Raw genomic sequence first — 22,412 nt, 5'->3', positions numbered from 1 at the left:
AAGTCTAAGACAGGACACAATAGGATTAACTCATCAGAATACCAGAAAGGCACACTCAGACTCAGGTCAAAAGTTCACGACACAGGAAATAGCCTCAAACAGGAACAGGAAGCAACTCCAAACAAAAGGATCCAGAGGGTATGAAAACCTACTCCCTACATGTGGTCAGTCCTTCTTTTCTGCCAGCCATCTTCCTGTCTGGTTCTCCTCTGTTAGATGGTGCATGGGTCTGGTCCAGAGTCAAAATAAATGGAGATAACCATGATCTCTCTGACACCTTCTCTTTCCAAATCAATTTGCAGGGAAAAAGCAGATGGCTGTTGCCAGAAGTACATGTGGGCCATATGCAGTCAGCCTGAAAGTTGTATATGACTCAAGGGAAGCAGTTTGCATTGCCTCTGTTTTAGATCTATTGAAATTGTTTAACTATCATTATTTAACCATCATTATTGTACCTGTGCACTCCCAGCAAAGCCAGCCCATAGTGGTTAAGCCAGATGATGGTCAGGTGAGGTAGCTTCTTTTGAAGTAGTAGTTAGATTTACAGGTAATATTTTATCTGGTAAACTGTTAATATCTGGCAACATCTGGTAGAGATTTTGCTAGCTACATTCTTCTATATTAGGACTTTTAATAAATACCTTGAGAAAGTTATGTGATGTCAGGCAAATGTTTAACTAGATGGAGTATATTTACTAACTGCTGAGAAACTAACTTTTAAATGATTGAATTGGATATATATATACGTCCCAGTTCTATTTCTGATAGCTTGAATTTTCACCCTCAAAACTGAAACACACAAGTATTTTATGTTTCCTGTTGGTGTGGATCGTTGGGCTTCTTATGGAAAAGTGGCATACAAATAAACAGAAGATAACACTGCGTAAAGCTAATGAATGGATCAATGCAAGCTTCCGGTCTACCTTCTGAAAGCAATTGTGAGAAGCAGGAATTCCACTGTATTGAAAGAGATTTGATATGCTGAACTTCAGTGCTGTGAAGAACTCCATGTTGGAAGTGCTGGAGGGTATTGGTAGTGATTAAGTCTGGTGAAGCAGTAGGTGTGAGCCTAAATGGACTCCAGAAGATGGTAGAGGACAGGAAGGCCTGGAGGAACATTGTCCATGGGGTCGCGATGGGTCGGACACGACTTCGCAGCTAACAACAACAAAAGTCTGGTGAGGTTAGTCTAAAACATATCGTAAAGGACAGGTCTAATACCATGAAGCTTATCTGAGCATTTCTTCTGCTCATTTGTTACTATCAGGAAGTAGTGGGGGCAGGGACAGGAATGTAGGAGAAGCACTGAACCATCGTTGTTCATCTATTGACTGGCAGTTGAATGAAACTTTAATATAACCTCTAGGCAGATAATCTGCCATCAGGGTGTGCGTAGTTAGGCACCAGTGTGTATATGTAGAGTATTCTATCACAGCCTGCACATTGCTTTCAGCTACTCACATCCGAACAATGGCTTCTTGTGAGATATGTCATTGGGGAGGGTGGGAAGAAGTGCTATATTAACAATATAGTGAAATATGGGCTAGAGTTCTAAAATAACAATGCCACCAAGAGGTGACAAAACATGAATGTCTTTGTCCTTATTTGTACAGAGGTAATCAAAAAATGTCAGCAGGTGATAGCCTAATGGTAGTATAATGTAGCAAATCCCTCATCGTAGATGACACCCCTGCTATGAACCTATTTGATTTCATAAGACAATACCTATATCTGCCACTTCAATACCCATCTGTAATATAAGTATGGACTGACTGTGACACAATAATATGCTCTATTTAAAAAAATAGAGATTCAGGATTTATTTTTCAATTGTATAACATAATTTATTAATAACTTGTTATTTCAAACATTTTACCTAGTGTAAGTTGTGGTCTTTTGGATACTTTTAAGTTTCCATGATCATCATCCTGGAAGTTTTGGACAATGGTGAAGGTTGGGAACTGCAATCCAGTAATGGCTGAAGAGATACTATGTCCATCCTTATCTACTGTTTTGGGAAAAGAAATCAAAATTCAAGAGTTAAAAATAAATGAAGATAGATTATGAGTTTATATACCTTTTTAGCATCATAATATTCTGGTGCTATGCCATGTTAGTTTATCCATGACTTACTGAATAAATCACAGCTTCTGAGTTTGCAGTACATGCTAAGCCATAAACTAAACTACACCATGTCTTAGTAATGTAGGAATCTGGCTTTCAGATTTCTTTCCAAAGTACATCTGAAGGCTTACATTGTGACAGATGGTGCTATGTTTATGAGAAACTTTTCTCTAGCTGCCCTGGATTTATGAATGCATGGCTGGAGAAAATAATTGGATAGAACTTGGGCTACTGTGTGATTGGAGGTAACAAACAATTGCTTCTCAGCTACATCTACAGTTGCAAGAAAAAGTATGTGAACCCTTTGGGATTACGTGGAGTTTTGCATGGATTTGCCATAAAATGCGCTCTAAACGTCATGTAAGTCACAACAATAGAAAAACACAGTCTGCTTAAAATAACATTAGCTGTTGTCATGTTTTAATTGAACATAAGATGGAAACATTCACAGTGCAGGGTGGAAAAAGTATGTGAACCCCTATCCTAATGACTTCTCCAAGAGCTAATTGGAGCCAGGAGTGAGCCAACCTTGACTCCAATCAGTGTGATGATATTGGATGTGTTGCTGACAGCTGTCCTGCCCTTTAAAAACACACACCTGTTTTGGGTTTACTGGTCTCAAGAAGCACTGTCTGATGTGAACCATGCCTCGCAGAAAAGAGCTCTCAGAAGACCTACGATCAAGAATTGTTGACTTGCATGAAGCTGGAAAGGGTTACAAAAGTATCTCCAAAAGCCTTGATGTTCATGTGTCCACGGTAAGACAGACTGTCTACAAATGGAGAAAGTTTAGCACTGTTGCTACTCTCCCTAGGCGTGGTCGTCCTGTAAAAATGACTGCAAGAGCACAGCGCATAATGCTTAATGAGGTAAAGAAGAATCCTAGAGTGTCAGCTAAAGACCTACAGAAATCTCTGGCACATGCTAACATTTTTGTTGACACATCTACATTAAGGAAAACATTAAACAAGAATGGAGTACATGGGAGGACACCATGGAGGAAGCCATTGCTGTCCAAAAAAAATATTGCAGCACGTTTGAAGTTTGCAAAAGAGCACCTGGATGTTCCACAGCACTACTGGCAAAATATACTGTGGACAGATGAAACCAAAATTGAGTTATTTGGGAAAAACACACAACACTGTGTGTGGAGAAAAAAAGGCACAGCACACCAACATCAAAACCTCATCCCCACTGTAAAACATGGCGGAGGGAGCATCATGGTTTGGGGCTGCTTTGCTGCCTCAGGGCCTGGACGGATTGTTGTCATTGATGGGAAAATGAATTCTGGAGTTTATCAGGACATTTTGCAGGAAAATGTACGACCATCTGTCTGCCAACTGAAGCTCCGCAGAGGATGGGTGATGCAACAGGACAATGATCCAAAGCATACAAGTAATTCAACAAAACAATGGCTTCAACAGAACAGAATACGCCTCCTGGAGTGGCCCAGTCCTGACCTCAACCCAATTGAAATGCTGTTACATGACCTTAAGAGAGCGATTCACACCAGACATCCCAAGAATATTGCTACATTGAAACAGTTTTGTGAAGAGGAGTGGTCCAAAATTACTCCAGATCGTTGTGCAGGTCTGATCTGCAACTACAGGAAACGTTTGGTTGAGGTTATTGCTGCCAAAGGAGGGTCAACCAGTTATTAAGTCCAAAGGTTCACATACTTTTTCCACCCTGCACTGTGAATGTTTCCATCTTATGTTCAATTAAAACATGACAACAGCTAATGTTTGTGTAGTATTATTTTAAGCAGACTGTGTTTTTCTATTGTTGTGACTTACATGACGTTTTGAGCGCATTTTATGGCCAATTCATGCAAAACTCCACGTAATCCCAAAGGGTTCACATACTTTTTCTTGCAACTGTATGTAGCTCCTTTTGGTTTTGTATCTTCTGTCTAGAAAATGAATGGTATGGGAGAAAATCAAAAGGATACTGTAGATGAAAACAGGAAAATGTGCAGTAGAGTTATGGATTTCAAAGGCTGATTAGGCAGTTGTGTACTGTTTGAAACATAAATATATGGATTGTATTCTTGATTTCCAAAAATGAGTAATTTAAAAGTGTACAACTATTTTATTCCAAACTTAGTTTTCTCACTGATAGTAATATACTATAAGTTATTTTTCTTTGGTTAGATAGCTGCTTTCAAACAAACAAACAAAGAAATCCAGAAGGAATTTGGGTCTTATCTTCAACTCAGTATAAAATGAGTTTTGGAATAATCTGCAGAAATACTATGCTGAAATACATCATATTTTGTAATATTGATCAGTATGCAGACAGTAGTGCTCTTGCCGTAATACATCCAATTGCATATGAGGTGTCAGATTGTGCTAGTGCTATATGAACAAATTGCTCAAACTTACCACAGTACCCTTCGTCACTGTCACTTTTAATAAGTAAAAATAATTTGTTCTGAAATATAAATTGAAACCGTGTTGTTTTTAATAAGTCTCCATCTAATTAGCTGAAAAGTCACCTGGTTGCTCTGGAAATTTTCTCATTCTTTACTTCATATTATTTGTCTCTTTAACTCTTTTCTTGGGACCCCGTCTCCAAGTATAAAAGCGGCTGCTGCTGCTACTCTCAGTTCCAAGGGCAGCAATTGGTAGTGTAATTGAGTTCTAGAGAAACTGCAGATTCAGATTATATTCTTTGTATTTCTGTTTCCCTTAGTATTAAATATTGGTAAAATGCTTACAGGCTGGATACATTCACACATCATACTTAGGCGAATCATAAAAAAGTCATTTTGTTTTGGCTTAACATGTTGTGTAAATCTAGGCACTGTGGTTTTAAAACCATGATTTATGGCTTAGTGCAAAGAAAGAACTATAAAGAGTGGTTTATTCAACAAGCCATGTTTTACTAATGATGTTTTTTAAAAAAAATACCAATGAATTATTTGGAGCAAAGGTCAAATTTGTCTGTGATTTATTGGACTCATCTTTATTAAAAGAATAATGGACCAGGAGTCAAATAAAGAACAGTTGTTGTTAGTTGTGAAGTCGTGTCCGACCCATCATAACCCCATGGACAACGATCCTCCAGGCCTTCCTGTCCTCTACCATCTTCTGGAGTCCTTTTAGGCTCACGCCTACGGCTTCAGTGACTCCATCCAGCCACCTCATTCACTGTCGTCCCCTTCTTCTCTTGCCCTCAATCTTTCCCAGCATTAGGCTCTTCTCCAGTGAGTCCTTCCTTCTCATTAGGTGGCTAAAGTATTTGAGTTTCAACTTCAGGATCTGGCCTTCTAAAGAGCAGACAGGGTTGATCTCCTCTAGGACTGACCGGTTTGATCGCCTTGCAGTCCAAGGGACTCGCAGGAGTCTTCTCCAGCACCATAGTTCAAAGGCTTCAATTCTTTGGCGCTCAGCCTTTCTTATGGTCCAACTTTCACAGCCATACATTGCAACTGGGAAGACCATAGCCTTAACTATATGCACTTTTGTTGGCAGGGTGATGTCTCTCCTTTTTAGTGTGCTGTCTAGATTTGTCATGGCTTTCCGCCCCAGGAGCAAGCGTCTTTTAATTTCTTGGCTGCAGTCCCCATTTGCGGTGATCTTGGAGCCCAGGAAAATAAAATCTGTCACTACCTCCATTTCTTCCCCATCTATTTGCCAGGAATTGAGAGGGCTTGATGCCATGATCTTGGTTTTCTTAATGTTTAGTTTCAACCCAACTTTTGCACTTTCCTTCTTCACCCGCATCAAGAAGCTCTTTAGTTCCTCTTCACTTTCTGCCATTAGAGTGGTATCATCTGCATATCTTAGGTAGTTGATATTTCTCCCAGCAATTTTAATTCCAACTTTTAATTCATCTAGCCCTGCCTTTCTCATGATGTGCTCTGCATATAAGTTAAACAGGCAGGGTAACAGTATACAACCTTGCTGGACTCCTTTCCCAATTTTGAACCAATAAGTGGTTCTATGTCCAGTTCTCACCATTGCTTCTTGACCCACATATAGGTTTCTCAGGAGACAAATAAGATGGTCTGGTACTCCCATCTCTTTAAGAACTTGCCACAGTTTGTTGTGATCCACACAATCAAATGCTTTAGCATAATCAATGAAGCAGAAGTAGATGTTTTTCTGGAACTCCCTAGCTTTCTCCATGATCCAGCTTATGTTGGCAATTTAATCTCTAGTTCCTCTGCCTCTTCGAAATCCTGCCTGTACTTCTGGTAGTTCTCGATCCACATACTGCTGGAGTCTAGCTTATAAGATTTTAAACATAACTTTACTAGCATGTGAAATGAGTGCAATGGTGCGATAGTTTGAACATTCTTTGGTACTGCCTTGCTTTGGAACTGGAATGTAAACTGATCTTTTCCAATCCTGTGGCCACTGTTGAGTTTTCCAAATTTGCTGGCAAATTGAGTGTAGCACTTTTACTGCATCGTCTTTTAAGATTTTGAATAGCTCAGCTGGAATACTGTCACCTCCACTAGCTTTGTTGTTGCTCAGCTTTCCTAAGGCCCATTTCACTTCACATTCTAGGATGTCTTGCTTGAGGTCAGTGACCACCTCATCGTGGTTATCAGGGACGTTAAGCTCGTTCTTGTATAGTTCTTCTGTGTAATTTTGCCACCTCTTCTTAATCTCTTCTGCCTCTGTTAGGTCCCTGCCATTTTGGTCCTTTAGCATGCCTATTTTTGCATGAAACGTTCCCTTCATCTCCAATTTTCTTGAAGAGATCTCTAGTCCTCCCTATTCTATTGTTGTCTTCTATTTCTTTGCACTGTTCATTTAAGAAGGCCTTCTTATCTGTTCTAGCTATTCTCTGGAATTCTGCATTCGATTGGGTGTATCTTTCTTTTTCTCCCTTGCCTTTCGTTTCCCTACTGTCCTCAGCTATTTGCAAAGTTTCCTCAGACAGCCATTTTGCTTTCTTGCATTTCTTTTTCTTTGGGATGGTTTTGGTTGCTTCCACTTGTACAATGTTGTGAACCTCCGTCCATAGTTCTTCAGGCTCTCTGTCTATCAGATCTAATTCCTTAAATCTATTTGTCACCTCTACTGTATATTCGTCAGGGATATGATTTAGTTCATACCTGAGTGGCCTAATGCTTTTCCCTACTTTATTCAGTTTAAGCCTAAATTTTGCAACTAGAAGCTCATGGTCTGAGCCACAGTCAGCTCCTGGTCTTGTTTTTACTGACTGTATAGAGCTTCTCCATCCTTGGGTGCAGAGCATATAGTCAATCTGATTTCTGTGTTGACTGTCTGGTGATGTCCATGTGTAGAGCTGTCTCTTGGGTTGTTAGAAAAGACTGTTTGCTATCACCATTGTATTCTCTTGAGAAAATTCTATCAGCCTGTGCCCTGCTTCATTTTGTACTCGAAGGCCAAACTTGCCTGTTATTCCAGTTATCTTTTGGCTTCCTACTTTAGCATTCCAATCCCCCATGATGATAAGGACATCATTTTTTGTTGTTAGTTCTATAAGGTGCTGTAGGGCTTCATAGAACCGGTCAATTTCATCCTCTTCAGCACCGGTAGTTGGGGCATAGACTTGGACTACTGTGATATTGAATGGTTTGCCTTGGATTTGAACTGATAATCGTTCTGTCATTTTGGGGATTGTATCCCAGTATTGTTTTTCCTACTCTTTTATTGACTATGAAGGCTACTCCATTTCTTCTGAGGGATTCTTGCCCGCAGTAGTATACCTGATGGTCATCTGAATTAAATTCACCCATTCCTGTCTATTTTAGTTTGCTGATTCCTAAGATGTCGATTTTCAGTCTTGTCATCTCTTGTTTGACCACGTCCAGCTTTCCTTGATTCATGGATCTTACATTCCAGGTTCCTATGGAGAAAAAATCTTTACAGCATCAGACTTTCCTTTCACCACCATATACATCCACAGCGGAGTGTCCTTTTGGCTTTGGCCCAGTCACTTCATTCTTTCGGGCGCTACTAGTACTAAAGAAGAGTAGATCTGTTTAAAAAAATTTAAATAGCTCTTTTTGCCACAATTTTCCTTTAATATCATATACAATTGCATGAAGGGCTGATGTTTGGAAAAGCAAAGTCCTAAGGCCTTTGTGAAGTTATTTGGACAGTTATTGGAACTGTGGTCACAGGATGGCTACCATTTTCTACCTAGACCATAGTGTCTAGAGACTTTTGTTGGGAGCAAGAATACTCCGTTGGAAAGCAACAACAGTAAATGGAGACAACTTTCTTTTGTTCTTTCTTGTCTTTGCAGGTCATTAGTTCTTTCTCAACCATATTGTGAGATTGCTTAGTCTTGTTGCTATATCTTCAGTGTGCATTTGGACCATTTTCTCCTGACTTTTTAAGACAGATAAATTATTACCCATCTGATGAGAGCACTGAAATTGGTTAGCATTTGTACAAAGGCTGAAAGGTAACCCACTGGCTTACAGATTTATACTGATGTTCACTTATAGCATTGAAAAAAGTTTACATGGAGTCATGGTGAGAATAAAGCCAGAAAGAGGCTAGCAGTTATTTGATGAGGAAATATGGACAAAAAGTACAGATATTCTTCAGGTTATGACTGCAATTGAGACAAGAATTTCTGCTGCTAAGGAAGGTTGTTTCATCAAAAATGTAAAATCTTTCAGAGAGCCTTGTAAGATCATAAATAAATAATCCATTAAAGCTCTGAACTTAAAACTCTCATTTTTAATGTTTTGTCCCATTATCTTCTCATCTTGTCAAATATTTCTATTCAACACTTTAAGGACCAGGATTTATAGCAAAGGGGACAAAGAACAACTTTGTTTGCTTTAGTTAAATTGCCATTAACCACACTGCTATTAACATGATTCAAGCCTAAGAGAAATAGATTTAAAGAATACAAATTAACATAGGAGTCCTTAGATTGTGTTTTGTAACTCCACAAGTAAATGTGAAAGGCTCTCACTTGTTCCCATCTTTATTATTTATTATTTTTATTTATTTATTTTATATCCTGCCTTTATTATTTATGTAAACAGCTCAAGGAAGTGAATATATCTAATATTTCTTCCTCTTCTAACCCTGTGAGGTGAGTTGGGCTGAGAGTGAGTGACTGACCCAAAGTCACCCAGCCGCCTTTCATGGCTAACGCAGGATTAGAACTCACCGTCTCACAGTTTCTAGCCTGGTGCCTTAACCACTGGACCAAACACACATCTTCATTGATAGCACTAGATTAGAGTGACAGTGGGATCAAGGTGCCAAGTGCTGTCCTTTAGTGAACTTTGCATTTGCAGTAATGGCTGTTATAGTTATGTGACTTAGGCATAAGTCTATTCATGTTGTATTTACATGGCAAATGAATTAGTTCAAAAACATGATTAATTTTTTTCTGATGAAAAATAGAACTTGGGAACTTTTATATTTTTTCTCATATGGATGATAAGGGGTTCCAGATGAGGGATAAAACTTTTTGGTAGTATCAGGAGTGGGTCTTGGAAAAAGATGGAAGAAGTGAAAGAAACTAGAAGAAAAAACTAAACTAAACTAAAAAGAAAAAATATTTCTGGAAGAGAAAGTACTATTCTTGTACAAAAAGTACTACAAGATAAATTAATTCTGAACAGAATGGGAAATAGACATAAGGAAAAATGTGAAATCTGCTTCAAACACAGTGAAAAGGATTGTATTGTAGAGTCCTATTGAAATGTGCAGTTATGTTAATGGGAAGTAAAAATAATATGCTTGCTTGAAAGATGATGTGAAAGAGGCTGAGGATGAGGAAAAATGCAAGTAAGAGAATGTACTTAGTGAGAAAGATTGTATGTATATATAGAGAAAGAAAGTTGTAAATCATCTTAGTCAAACAGAGCAAGAAACAGGTAAGATTGAAAGTAGCATGGAAAATGCAGAATGGTTTCAATGAAAATAAAAAAAAATATATGTTCTGAAATGGGTAAAGAGGGCTAAAGAAGGAGTGTCCAGGAAAGTGAATGGAATTAAAAATAAAAGTGATTATATGTTTTGGGATAAAATTAAAATAAGAATAATTTTTCAAGCTCAAGAATTTCTGCAGCGTTTGAATAGTATTCATGTAAATGTTCAATTTATGATGGAAGAGGAAAAATAGCCAACTTTCATTTTTGCATGTTTTAATAATTAAGAAATAAAATAACAAATAGTCTTGAATTATGGAATATTGTGCATAAATATAGAATTGAAGGTCATTACTGAAAGCAGTCAGAGTCATATGTGACAAGGGTAAAAAATGCATGAGAACACACGGATAGTTTAAAAATTCAGCACTGAATGTATGATGTCCTTTTCATTGTTTTAAAGCATTTACGCATATTTATGTAAAGATGCTGTGGGAAACCTTTATGGACTTTTTGCTGAAAAAAATGAACTGATGATTTATGGATTTGATGACTAGAAATGGTACATTATGGAAAGAAGGAAACTTTAATGTAGCCTTAGGACAAAATATAAACATAATAACTGATGTTATAAAAAAGTGGAAACCGCTTTTTATTTTTTACTTCTTTAATTTCTTTTCACTTTTCTACTACTTTTCTTCACTTATCTTCAACTCAGAATCTATTATTTTTACTTTGTGGAAAAATGTCTTTAATAAAATTTATATTTGGAATATATACACATACACAGATAAAAATACAGAATTCTTGTGGGTGAAATTAAACCTATGTTTATTGGGGATGTAAATATATATGCATATGACTCTGGGTAAGAAATCAAATGTTTTGCAGGAAATGTTATATAAATAGCATAAGGCAAGAAAGGGTTGAGAATCAATGGGTGCTGAATGATTGTGGATTGACTGCAAAAGTGAATGATCATTATGAAAGAAATACATTGAGAGAGTTTAGTCATATACAAGGATTTAATCACAAAACAAATTATGAACAAAGAATGAATAGGTGGAGAAGAGGATAAAGGTTGTATGGAATTGATGAGATCTTCAAAAAAGGTGAAAGGTTTTAGAAAAAAGACAATGTATGATCCTTGTACAGAAATGGTTTGCAAGAGAAGAAGATATGGAGAGGTATAATGAATAGTATGAGTATAATTTGAATTTATCATTGTTTCCTTTTCTTATGCCACAGCTTCAATATCTTTGGCTTTCTATTTCTTAATTCTACTCTGCATTATGTGTAACACTGCTTACTCCAAAGGTGGAAAATATATGTATTTAACAATGCAATATCTTGGAGCTGTTGTGCATTTTAATTTTGTGACTTAATGGATAGAGGTTTAAAGAAAGGAGGGAGAACCATTAATTTTCTTAAGATATATAGGAAGAACATGAGAAAATGATTTTGAAATAAAATGTAAATGTGAATTTCATTCCAATAAGTATAACTGAAAATATTTTAGAAGTCTATTAGTTTATTGTAAATTCCAAGTACCTGGGAAAGAAATATTGATTATACTGTCAACGCTGATAACATTGGATGTTCTTGCTTTGACAACAGATGGAAATGTAGCCATCTTTTCTCTATCACTTTTAGAGTTCGTTGATGCTGGGAGGGGGAATGTGGATGAGAGTCCAGCTAGTCATAACAATAATAACTCAGCCGTGGGAATCCAAGGTTATTGCGCCCAGAGTTGATAAAGATTTGGCCGGCTGGAGAGCTGGGGAGAAAACCTGGGCTTCAAGCTAATTGGGGAATGTGATTTATGACTGTTAATTGGAGGAGGGAATTGTGATTTATTACCTTGTACCAAGAGGAGGGGAAATCAGTTTTTGGCTTTAACTATGTAGTGCCGATACTTTGTTTCTTGAATAAAAAGATTCTTTAAGGTAAACAATGCCTCAAAGTTCTTTTGTAGAGTTTTATCTGTCGGAACCATGACATATACATGGTAAAAAGCATGAATAGCTTAAGTTAGAGTATATTTACCTCTTTCATTAAAAGTGAAAAGCTGCAGTGGCCAGAAAAATATATTGTTATATTTATTCAAACGTGTAAGTTTCATACTACCTTCAAAATAATAAGCAAAAACTATATTCCTGTATCTCTCCAGAGCTATTTTGCTTCACTCTCCATCACCACCAAGCTGGCGAATGGGCAGCACCGCTGCTCTGGGAAAGCTGCCGCGGCACGTTTGCAGGCTGCCGAAGGTGGCAGCTCTGCAAACAGGCCGTCACCATCGCGCAACCGGTTCCATCATACATTAAAAAAATGGCAACCGTGCGCGTCCGCGCATGCGCAAGAAAAAACGTTTTGCACATGCACAAAGCGTTTTTGCGCATGCACGTGCATGGACGCACGCACGCTGCTCCCACTTTTTTTGGTGTGTGATGGAACCAGTTCCCAGTGGCTCTTTTCCTTTTTCAGGTTGCCGACCCCTGCCCTATCCTTACCACTTTCTATAGAGGGATGATTGGGAGCATACTGTCATATTGCATTACAGTCTGGTTTGGAACCATCACTGCTTCAGACAGGAAGGCAGTGCAGAGAGTGGTGAGAATGGCACAAAAGATTATTGGCAGTTCCCTCCCTTCCATCCAGGACATAGCATATGAGCGTTGCTAGAGCAGAGTCTGCAGGATTGTCTGGGACACTACACATCCTCTTCACAACCTGTTTTCCTTGTTACCTTCTGGGAGGAGACTTTGTGGTATCCGAAGCAGAACATTCAGATTCAGTCACAGTTTTGTTCCATACAGTATTACACTTGTGAACTCTCAAGCTTCCTCTTTCTGCTATGTATTCAAGATGGACAGTGATTAATATGTATATGTATTTATATGTAAGGGTGTAGGTATATACATATGTTGTATATAGCATGTTTATATATGTGTTATGTATGTGTGCACTTTTGAGAGAAGTTTAGTTTAGTTTAGTTTTAGTGGATTTTTATACCGCCCTTCTCCCGAAGGACTCAGGGCGGTGAACAGGGCATATAATAAAAATACAAAAGTACAAAAGTTAAAAAAAGAATTAAATTAATGCCCAAAATAAAACAATAGAAATATACAAATAATTAAAACCCTAAATTGACTCCCCATCAGGCCAGGCCAGCTTGTTCGAATAAGTGGGTCTTTAACCCGCGCCGGAAGGAGCGGAGATCCGGTGCCATCCGGAGCTCAACCGGCAGTTGATTCCACAGGGCCGGGGCGCCCACAGAGAAGGCCCTCCCCCTGGGGGCCACCAGCCGGCATTCTCTGACCGGAGGCACCCTGAGGAGGCCCTCTCTGTGGGAACGCACAGGGCGGAGGGGTGTAGACGCCAGCAGCAGGTGGCAACAGAATTTCATTTTTAATGTGTTCCAGTGTGCCCACAATAAAAAAATGACAATAAAGATGATCTTCTCTTATATAAGATGAACCATATAAGTCAAACAAACATTCTTATTGGATAAGTTAATATTACTTTGATTTTCAGATAAACATCATGTGAATGGGAATAGTATGGCTGAACCCTTTCCAGAGGGAATGCACATGGCAATATTTGGTAAGTTGAATTTGTCTAATATTGAGACTTTATTTCTGACTAGACATATATTAAATTATCCTGTTTTTCTATTATTAATAGGGGGGATTGTTATTGTCATTTAATTGGGGTTTTAAGATGTATTTTTAGTATATGGGCATGTATTTAATCTATTTTTAACTTTTGTAATCCTGTATTTTTATTCTTGCCCTTTTCACCGCCCTGAGTCCTTCGGGAGAAGGGCGGTATAGAAATATTATTAAATTAAATTAAATTAAATTAATTAAATTAATGAATATCACTATAATTCTTTGCTTCAAGAAACTGTTTACCATTATTATCTCTTTTTAAAATGATAACTTATCCAAGTTATCAATGAGGACCCAGATTGTTGGGGGCAATTAAGCTGACTTTGTAATAATGCCGCTTGGGGGGTGTATGAAAGCCCTAATAAGCAGGCATATACATAGAATGAAGGCTACTGCTAAGCTTGTAAGCCGCCCTGAGTCTTCGGAGAAGGGCGGGATATAAATGGAATTAAAATAAATAAATAAAAATAAATAAAGTATGGATGAATTTGAATTTTTTATATCCAGTCTAATCTTTTGACTTGTTAATAGAAACACCCCTCCAACACACCCAGATATGGTTATTGTACTCGGGATGAAAAATGAATTAAGATTGCTTTATGGAATAAGAGACTCAGCTTGATATAGTGGTTAGAAACTGGGAGTCTGAGTTGTAGGCCTGCCTTGGGCACAAAGCTAGCTGGGCAACTTAGGGCAGTCACCCCCTCTTAGGCTTGGGATGCAAGAAAGGGCAAACTCCTTCTGAAAACTTGCCAAGGAAAATGAGGGACATGTCCAAGCAGTAATCAGGAGTAAAAACTGACTTGATGGTACACATACACACACAAAATTAAAGCATTCATGTAATGATGGATTAAAACTCAATCCTAATGCATTACAATAAAGAATACATTCACTATTGCTCCTAGTTATTTTTTTAGAAGGGATTGGCAAAAGATATTAATCATTATTGTGATTAGCCAGAAGCCATTTTAAACATTACAGGGTACAAATATAAATATGGTTCTTAGAAATCAGTAGAAATCAAATATACTTTTATGATTAAGGATTTCTAGTCAATGGTTTGCACTGACGTAGCTGTTTCTCAAAAGGGATATGTGTTCTATTATCTTAATGGTAAGTTACAATCTTGTAAAGAGTTTAGTTATGATAAAGCTTATGGTGTAACTTGACAGTTGAATGGAATTTGAAATATATAATTTGTCAAGAATTAAGATTATGTTTATAGGGGAAAAGTGGCAGAACCTGGGGGCGGAATTAAAAGAGGAAACAGGCTAGAATCCCTACGTAGCCACCAGCAGACTAGGTCCACCTCCCCCTTAAATTCTATCTAACTCTGAGCCGGTGCTAACCATTAGTTAGGCTGTTGTAATATGCTAGACTTACTATATATTTATTTACAAGATTGTTCATTGCCTCAGTCATAGGACTCTGGGTGAGGTGCAACAAAGCAAAACACACTGAACAGAAATAAAAGAGAATCAGTGCATTATACTCCCACTCCCAAATTGCAAAGAAATACACAGATGTCTGCTATTATTCACAGTGGGGCTAAAGCTTGATAGGAACTTCAACCTTGATATATGGCAAGCTGTAGTTCAAACTTGGGTATGGAAAATAAAGGAGGAAACTAATCAATATAAGTTCACTGTGTAACTTGGGGAAATCACTGTCTCCCAGACCAAACTATTTTACTCAGTTATTTTGTGGGATGGTGCTATTTATACATCATATTTAGCTCTTGAGGAAATGTGGAATGTAAAGATAAAGAATTTGGTTTACTTCATTTCATAGCGCATAATAAGGTGACACTTATACCAAAATACTGAATCATTTTTGCAACTCTTGAGATATGTCTTTATGTCAGTTAACCTTACCATAATCTTTGGAACATGACCCTTTGATTAATTAGCATGAAAATGTCCTTTGTCCCTCAGAAAAGTCAAGTATAACTCTTGTCTTAAAAAGCAGATTCTTACTCTCACCTTATGGTGAAATGAGCAGCAAACAAATTCAATAAATAAAATAAAATTTCTGGGATTTGACACAATAGTGTTGATCCTGGTTTGTTCAGTTTTTTTTGGAGAAAGAATATTTTTGATATTACTTAGAGAAGACTGAGCGTTAGCTATCAACTATTTTTATGTGCCATCATACTATTTTTGGCATCATGTGCATTTTCATAGGAATAAGCAGATTATTAATTCACCAATTCACACCTGGCAGTATTAGCCAGCACTCCAGAAGATAGGCTCAAGGTACAGAAGGATCTTGACAGACTTGAACATTGGGCCCTATCTAACAAAATGAAATTCAATGGTGAAAAAAATAAATATTCATGGGTGCAGGGATAAACTTAGAACAATATTACAAAAGAGTTATTAATGAAACTCAGAATTTAAACATAAATAGATTGGGAACAAAGTTAGAGAATATGTAGTAATGGCAAAATTAAAAGCGTGTGTTTACAGCAGAAGTTTTACCTCATTCAAGCAAGAACAGTTTCCATACTTATAGCACAGCAAGGTAAATTATAAGTATTTACAATATGGCAATTAAAGGGAAAAAGAACTGATGAAAGAACAACTCATAAATATCCAAATTTTAAATATTTAGGGATATTATATATCTGTCAAGTACAAAAAAAAAAGAAAGTTAGAAGTTAAATATTTATAATATTTTTAGCAGCTTTTCTTTTTCTTTTGGTTTTTAAAGCAACAAATACCGTAGTGGAGATTCTGGCACTTAGCTCAAAGATTCAACTCTTTTGTCATTGTTAAAATAATACAATGTACCTTATTTTTATGGTTAATTTCTTGTGCTTAATATATTGAGCACTAAAGAAAAATTGGATGATTTTCAGCCCGTCACTCTTTCTCATTCCTAGGAAGGAGGCAGTGCAAACTACTTACAAAAATCAACTCAAAGGGGAAGGAAGGAAGGAAGGAAGGAAGGAAGGAAGGAAGGAAGGAAGGAAGGAAGGAAGGAAGGAAGGGCAACAAGATCATCTATAACTTAACTGGGCACTATCTAACAAAATGAAATTCAATTGTGAAAAAAGCAAGGTTCTACATTTAGGCAGGAAAAATAAAATGCACAGGTATAGTATAGGTCAGACATGTATGTCAAACACAAGGCCTGGGGGCTGGATCCGGCCCGCAATGTGGTTTCATGTGGCCCGCGAAGCCATCCTGGAAACAGTGAGGGAACAGCCCCCACTGCCTTGGCCCTGGCCCAGAGACCCTCCTTCTGCCAGAGCTATCATCTCTCCCACTCTTGCCCAGGCCCCCATAGCACCCTTGATGCCAACGATGTAGAGCTGGCTACACCCACCCAGCAGGCCATATGCACTCTAGCCCCGCCCACCCAGTAGGCCCTGCCCACCCTGGCCATACCCACCCGGCACCCTGAGGGCAACTGCAATGCTGATGCGGCCCTCAATGAAATTGAGTTTGACACCCCTGGTATAGGTGGTACCTTGCTCGATAGTAGTAACTGTGAGAGAGATCTCAGAGTCCTAGTGGACAATCATTTAAATATGAGCCAGCAGTGTGCTGCAGCTGCCAAAAATGCCAACACAGTGCTAGGCTGCATTAACAGAGGGATAGAATCAAGATCACGTGAAGTACTAATACCACTTTACAATGCCTTTGTAAGGCCACACCTGGAATACTGCATCCAGTTTTGGTCACCACGATGTAAAAAAGATGTCAAGACTCTAGAAAGAGTACAGAGAAGAGCAACAAAGATGATTGGGGGACTGGAGGCTAAAACATATAGGGAACGGTTGCTGGAATTGGGTATGTGTAGTTTAATGAAGAGAAGGGTGAGGGGTGACATGATAGCAGTGTTCCAATATCTCAGGGGCTGCCACAAAGAAAAGGGAGCCAAGCTATTCTCCAAAGCACCTGAAAGCAGGACAAGAAGCATTGGATGGAAACTAGTCAAGGAGACAAGCAACCTAGAACTAAGGAGAAACTGCCTGACAGTTAGAACAACTAACCTCCTTCTTCTTCTTCTTCTTCTTCTTCTTCTTCTTCTTCTTCTTCTTCTTCTTCTTCTTCTTCTTCTTCTTCTTCTTCTTCTTCTTCTTCTTATTATTATTATTATTATTATTATGGGAGCAATTATTTTATGCCCAAGAAACTTGCTGTATTGATAGTGGTGCATGTAAAATAAATTCAACCAATAAATAAATAATGATTATTCCAGTTGTGTGATCTATTATCACTGACTGGTGCATCTGTTCCCTTTGGGCATTGTATGTTAAACAAGGCAGAATTTTGGGTCCAAACATACATATCAGCAAGGGAAGACTTTGGAATCTGTGGATAAGATTAACTATGTCATACTTTCTGAGTATCTCAACTTCAAAAACTTTTAATTCTAATATCAGTATTTAATATATAGGGGTCATAATTAACCCAGTGATGGCGAACCTTTTAGAGACCGAGTGCCCAAACTGCAACCCAAACCCCACTTATTTATTGTCGGGTGCTGAATGGGTGTGGCCTACTGGGTGGGCGTGGCTGGCATGGATGTGGCCTACTGGGTGGAAGTGGCCAGCTCGATGTCACTTGCGTCAGGGGCACTTGTGTGGAGCTAGACAGGACTGGGACGAATCTGAGGGTCTCTGGCCGAGGGGGGATGGGATTGGGACGAGTACCGGGTCATGGTCCACTGGAGGAGCCTCACTGATATTAAAGGGGGTGGGGGAAGACATGATATTAAAGGGGGTGGGGGAAGACACGTGCTGAAACCGACCCTCTGCTGTGATGCACCAGGCGACCGTTTGCCTCTGGGGGAGGTGAGCGGCCACGATGCACCCAAAACCAGCACTCTGCTGCAATGCGCCAGGCTGCGATGCACTGATACTGGCCCTATGCCGCAACACGCCAGGCAGCTGTTCACCTTCAGGGGAGGCAAGCGGCGCAATGCACCTGAAAACAGTGCTCTGCCACGATGTGCCAGGCCGTGACGTGCCAAAACCGGCCCTATGTTGTGACGTGCCAAGCAGCCGTTTGCTTCTGGAGGGAGGCGAGTGGCCGCGATGCACCTAAAACCAGCCCTCTGCCATGATGCGCCAGGCCACAACGCACTGAAACTGGTCCTGTGCCGCAATGTGCCAGGCCGCGACGTGCTGAAACCAGGCCTCTGCCGTGACGTACCAGGTAGCCATTTGCCTCCAGCTGGAGCCAAGCAGCCACACCACACCAAACTGGACATTTGCCATGACACGCGAGGTGGCTGTCTGCCTCCGGTCAGAGGCAAACAGTCACTTTGCGCATTACAGCAAATGTCCGGCTTTGGTGCGTTGCAGATCTTTGCCTTTGGCCAGAAGCAAACAGCTAGCAAGTGGGGCAGATGTTTGCCTCTGGCCAGAGGCTGCTGCCATTTCCCACCCCCACCCCCTGCATGGATCACCCTGCCACCGCTGCTTGGAAAAGGCCTCTGCCCTATGGATCTATGTCTGCACAGCAATTTTGTGCCCCCCCATGGCTGATCCAGGTGGCAGAGGCCTTTTCGAAGCCTCTGGAGCTCGCATACATGGCCATGGGGCAATTTTGTGGCACCTCAGTGGCGTGGATTGGCAGTGGAGAGGGCATGAAATTTTTTATTTTTTTATTTTTATTTTAATTCCATTTATATCCCGCCCTTCTCCGAAGACTCAGGGCGGCTTTACAAACTGTTTGCAGCCCTAGATCTGTGGGGCAGAGGCCTTTTGTAGGCCTCTGGAGCCCAGATTGGGCCGCTAGCGCACCACACAATCGCCCCACAGCCATGATTGTGTAATTATTTTTAGACTCTAGTGACATAATTTTAATACTTTTATATTAATAACATAGATAAGAGCTGTAGGCCTCTGGAGCCCGGATTGGGCCGCTGGCGCACCGCACAATTGCCCCACAGCCATGATTGTGTAATTATTTTTAGAATCTAGTGACATAATTTTAATACTTTTATATTAATAACATAGATAAGAGCTGGTCAGAGAACATCCCTTTAGTTTAAAGTTGGTTTCTGAAGATTCAAAGGAACTTCATACCTTTGTGATCTATTTGATGGCAGGTTTAGCTTTTTTCTATTAACTGTATTTCTAAAAAATGTTGAAAATGACAGGAGGTAGCAGAGATGTTCTGATTCATTTCTTGATAGGACTTGGACTAAAATATTTCAAAGAAAAAAATCTGTCTAAAATTGGGAAATAATAGTAAAAACAGGAAGTATCTTGTATTTCACATGCAATGGAGCTTAACTTTAAGATGTTTTTGCACTTTGACATTAACGATGAAAATAAGAAGGTGTTAAGCTGCCTCATATTATTTGAAAATAATGATGTCATGGTTCCGATAGATGAAACTCTTCAAAGAGCTTCGAGGCATTGTTTTTCTTAAAGAATCTTTATTTGAGTAACATAGCATTGGCATAAACATAGGTGAAGCCAAAATCTGAATTCCCCTCCCCTGAACACATACATTTGTGTATCTAGCACAAATCCCTCCTCTAATTAACAGTCATAAATCACATTCTCCAATTAATTTGAAAGGCAGGCTTTCCCTCCAGTTCTCCAATCCGCCATTTCTTATCATCTCTTATTTCAAAAAACCTTGACTCTCATACTACTGCAATATTGTTATATCTAACTAACTCCCATACACATTCCTCATCCTCACCCCCAGTATCATCTAATTCTAAGTCTAAGAGTAAAACATAAGAAAGAAAATCTGAATTAAATTCACCCATTCCTGTCCATTTTAGTTCGCTGATTCCTAAGATGTCGATGTTCAGTCTTGTCTTCTCTTGTTTGACCACATCCAGCTTTCCTTGATTCATGGATCTTACATTCCAGGTTCCTATGGAGAAAAAATCTTTACAGTATCGGACTTTCCTTTTACCACCAGACACATCCACAGCTGAGTGTCCTTTCGGCGTTGGCCCAGTCACTTCATTCTTTCTGGCGCTACTAGTACTAGCCCTCTGCTCTTCCCCAGTAGCATATTGGACACCTTCCGATCTGAGGGGCTCATCTTGCAGCATCATATTGTTTTGCCTTTTAGTACTGTCCATAGGGTTTTCATGGCAAAGATACTGGAATGGGTTGCCATTTCCTTCTCCAGTGGATCACGTTTTGTCAGAACTCTCTGCTATGACCTGTCCATCTTGGGTGGCCCTGCACGGCATAGCTCATAACTTCATTGAATTACACAAGCCCCTTCGCCACGACAAGTCAGTAATCCATGAAGGGCAATATGTACTTTAGAGTGAAGTTAAAACAGTTAAAGTACTGTGCCCACCGCACTTGCTTTGGGGACAATTTGCAGGGAGTTTTCAATGCTTCTAGATTCTTGTGATCTGTCCATACTTCAAAAGGCACCTTGCTCCCTTCTAGATACTGTTGCCAGTTTAATACCTCCCACCTAATTGCAAAGGCCTCCTTTTCCCAAATTGTCCATCTCCTTTCACTCAGTAAATTTTTTTGAGGTGTAGGTGCAGGGTTGCAAAGCTCCACTTTGATTTTTTTGCAGTAATACAGCTCCGACGGCCACGTTGCTGGTGTCAGCTTGAAGTACAAAGGGCTCCCCTGGACAGGGGTGCTTTAGGACCAGTTCAACAGCAAATAGTCTTTTTAAGTTCTCAAAAGAGGTCTGACAGCTCATAGACCATGCTAGTGGTTGGCCCGGTCATGGCTTCCCTCCTCCTTTGCCTGTTTTGAGTAGTTCTGTGAGAGATAGGGCAATCTCGGCAAAGGAAGGGATGAATTGATGGTAGAAATTGGCAAAATCTAGGAAGCTCTGAAGCTGTTTCCGAGTCTTTGGGGGCTGCCATTCAATTATAGCCCTCACTTTGGCTGGGTCCATTTCAATGCCCTTGTTGGAAATTATGTAGCCAAGATAATCACATTTTGACAATTTGACATAAAGCTTGGCATTCAATAGAGGGGGAGGGAGTATTTATTTTCCACACTCACTGTGTTCAGAGATTTATAGTCCATGCAGAGATGAAGAAACCCATCTTTTTTTTTTTAAACAACACAGGGGCTCCCATAGCAGACTTGGCCCATTCAGTGAATCAACTCGCTAAGTTTTTGTCCACATATCGCTGCATCTCCTCCATTTCGAGGGGAGACATAGCGTACATTCTTGATCATGGAAGTTTGGCCCCCAGCAACAGTTCAATGGAACAATCATTGGGCCAGTGAGGAGGCAGGGCATCACATTCTTTTTCACTAAATGCCTCTGCTAGATCCCGGTACTCGCTGGGGATGAGTGGCTTGCCTGGTGGTGGTGAGGCAGCCATGTGCGCTTGCTCGTTGGGTGGGCTAAAGTTTCCTGTAACATGTTGAATCAATGGGGAGGTTGGGCCCTATAGGTAGCCTCACAGTTCTCATTCCTTTCTCCCACCAGATAAACGGCTTCCATTTGTCCAACCAGGTTAATCCTAGGATCACAGCGTCAGTCATTTTTGGAGCCACCAGGAAGCAAATAAACTCCCAGTACTCACCTATTTCTAGGCGTAGGGGCTCAGTTAATTGCATGACTAAATTCCCTCCCATCAGGGAGCCATCGGCTTGCTCAGACCTCACAGGTTTGGAGAGCAGTTTTGCTTGTATGCCCATTTTCATGGCAGATGCCAAGCTAATGATGCATTGGGACCATTCAGTATCGACTAGCACTTTTAAATCTACCTGTGCCTCCAACTTAGGGATTATGAGTTTGGCAGGTAGTGAGAAAGGTGGAATGTGTCGACTCACCATCAGGTCATTCTCTCCTTCATAGTTGCTATCGAAAGAG

General features: G+C 39.7%; 1 protein-coding gene across 2 annotated transcripts in view; it reads left to right on the top strand.

Annotated features, from left to right (window-relative positions):
• MSRA (methionine sulfoxide reductase A) overlaps window positions 1-22,412 on the top strand; it is a 214,549-nt gene that overhangs the window by 60,205 nt on the left and 131,932 nt on the right. For both annotated transcript variants that reach the window (XR_014490690.1, XM_083348460.1), the window contains exon 2: window positions 13,484-13,552. Coding sequence is in view for 1 of the 2 variants with exons in the window: in XM_083348460.1 (XP_083204586.1) it covers window positions 13,484-13,552 (69 nt within the window). In the remaining variant the exon portion in view is untranslated. The remainder of the gene's footprint in view (window positions 1-13,483; window positions 13,553-22,412) is intronic.

This window comes from Vipera ursinii (assembly GCF_947247035.1).
Source record: "Vipera ursinii genome assembly, chromosome: 1".
Classification (NCBI taxonomy): Eukaryota; Metazoa; Chordata; class Lepidosauria; order Squamata; family Viperidae; genus Vipera; species Vipera ursinii.
Note: the sequence above shows the minus strand (reverse complement) of the source record. Positions and strands in the feature narration are given on the sequence as shown.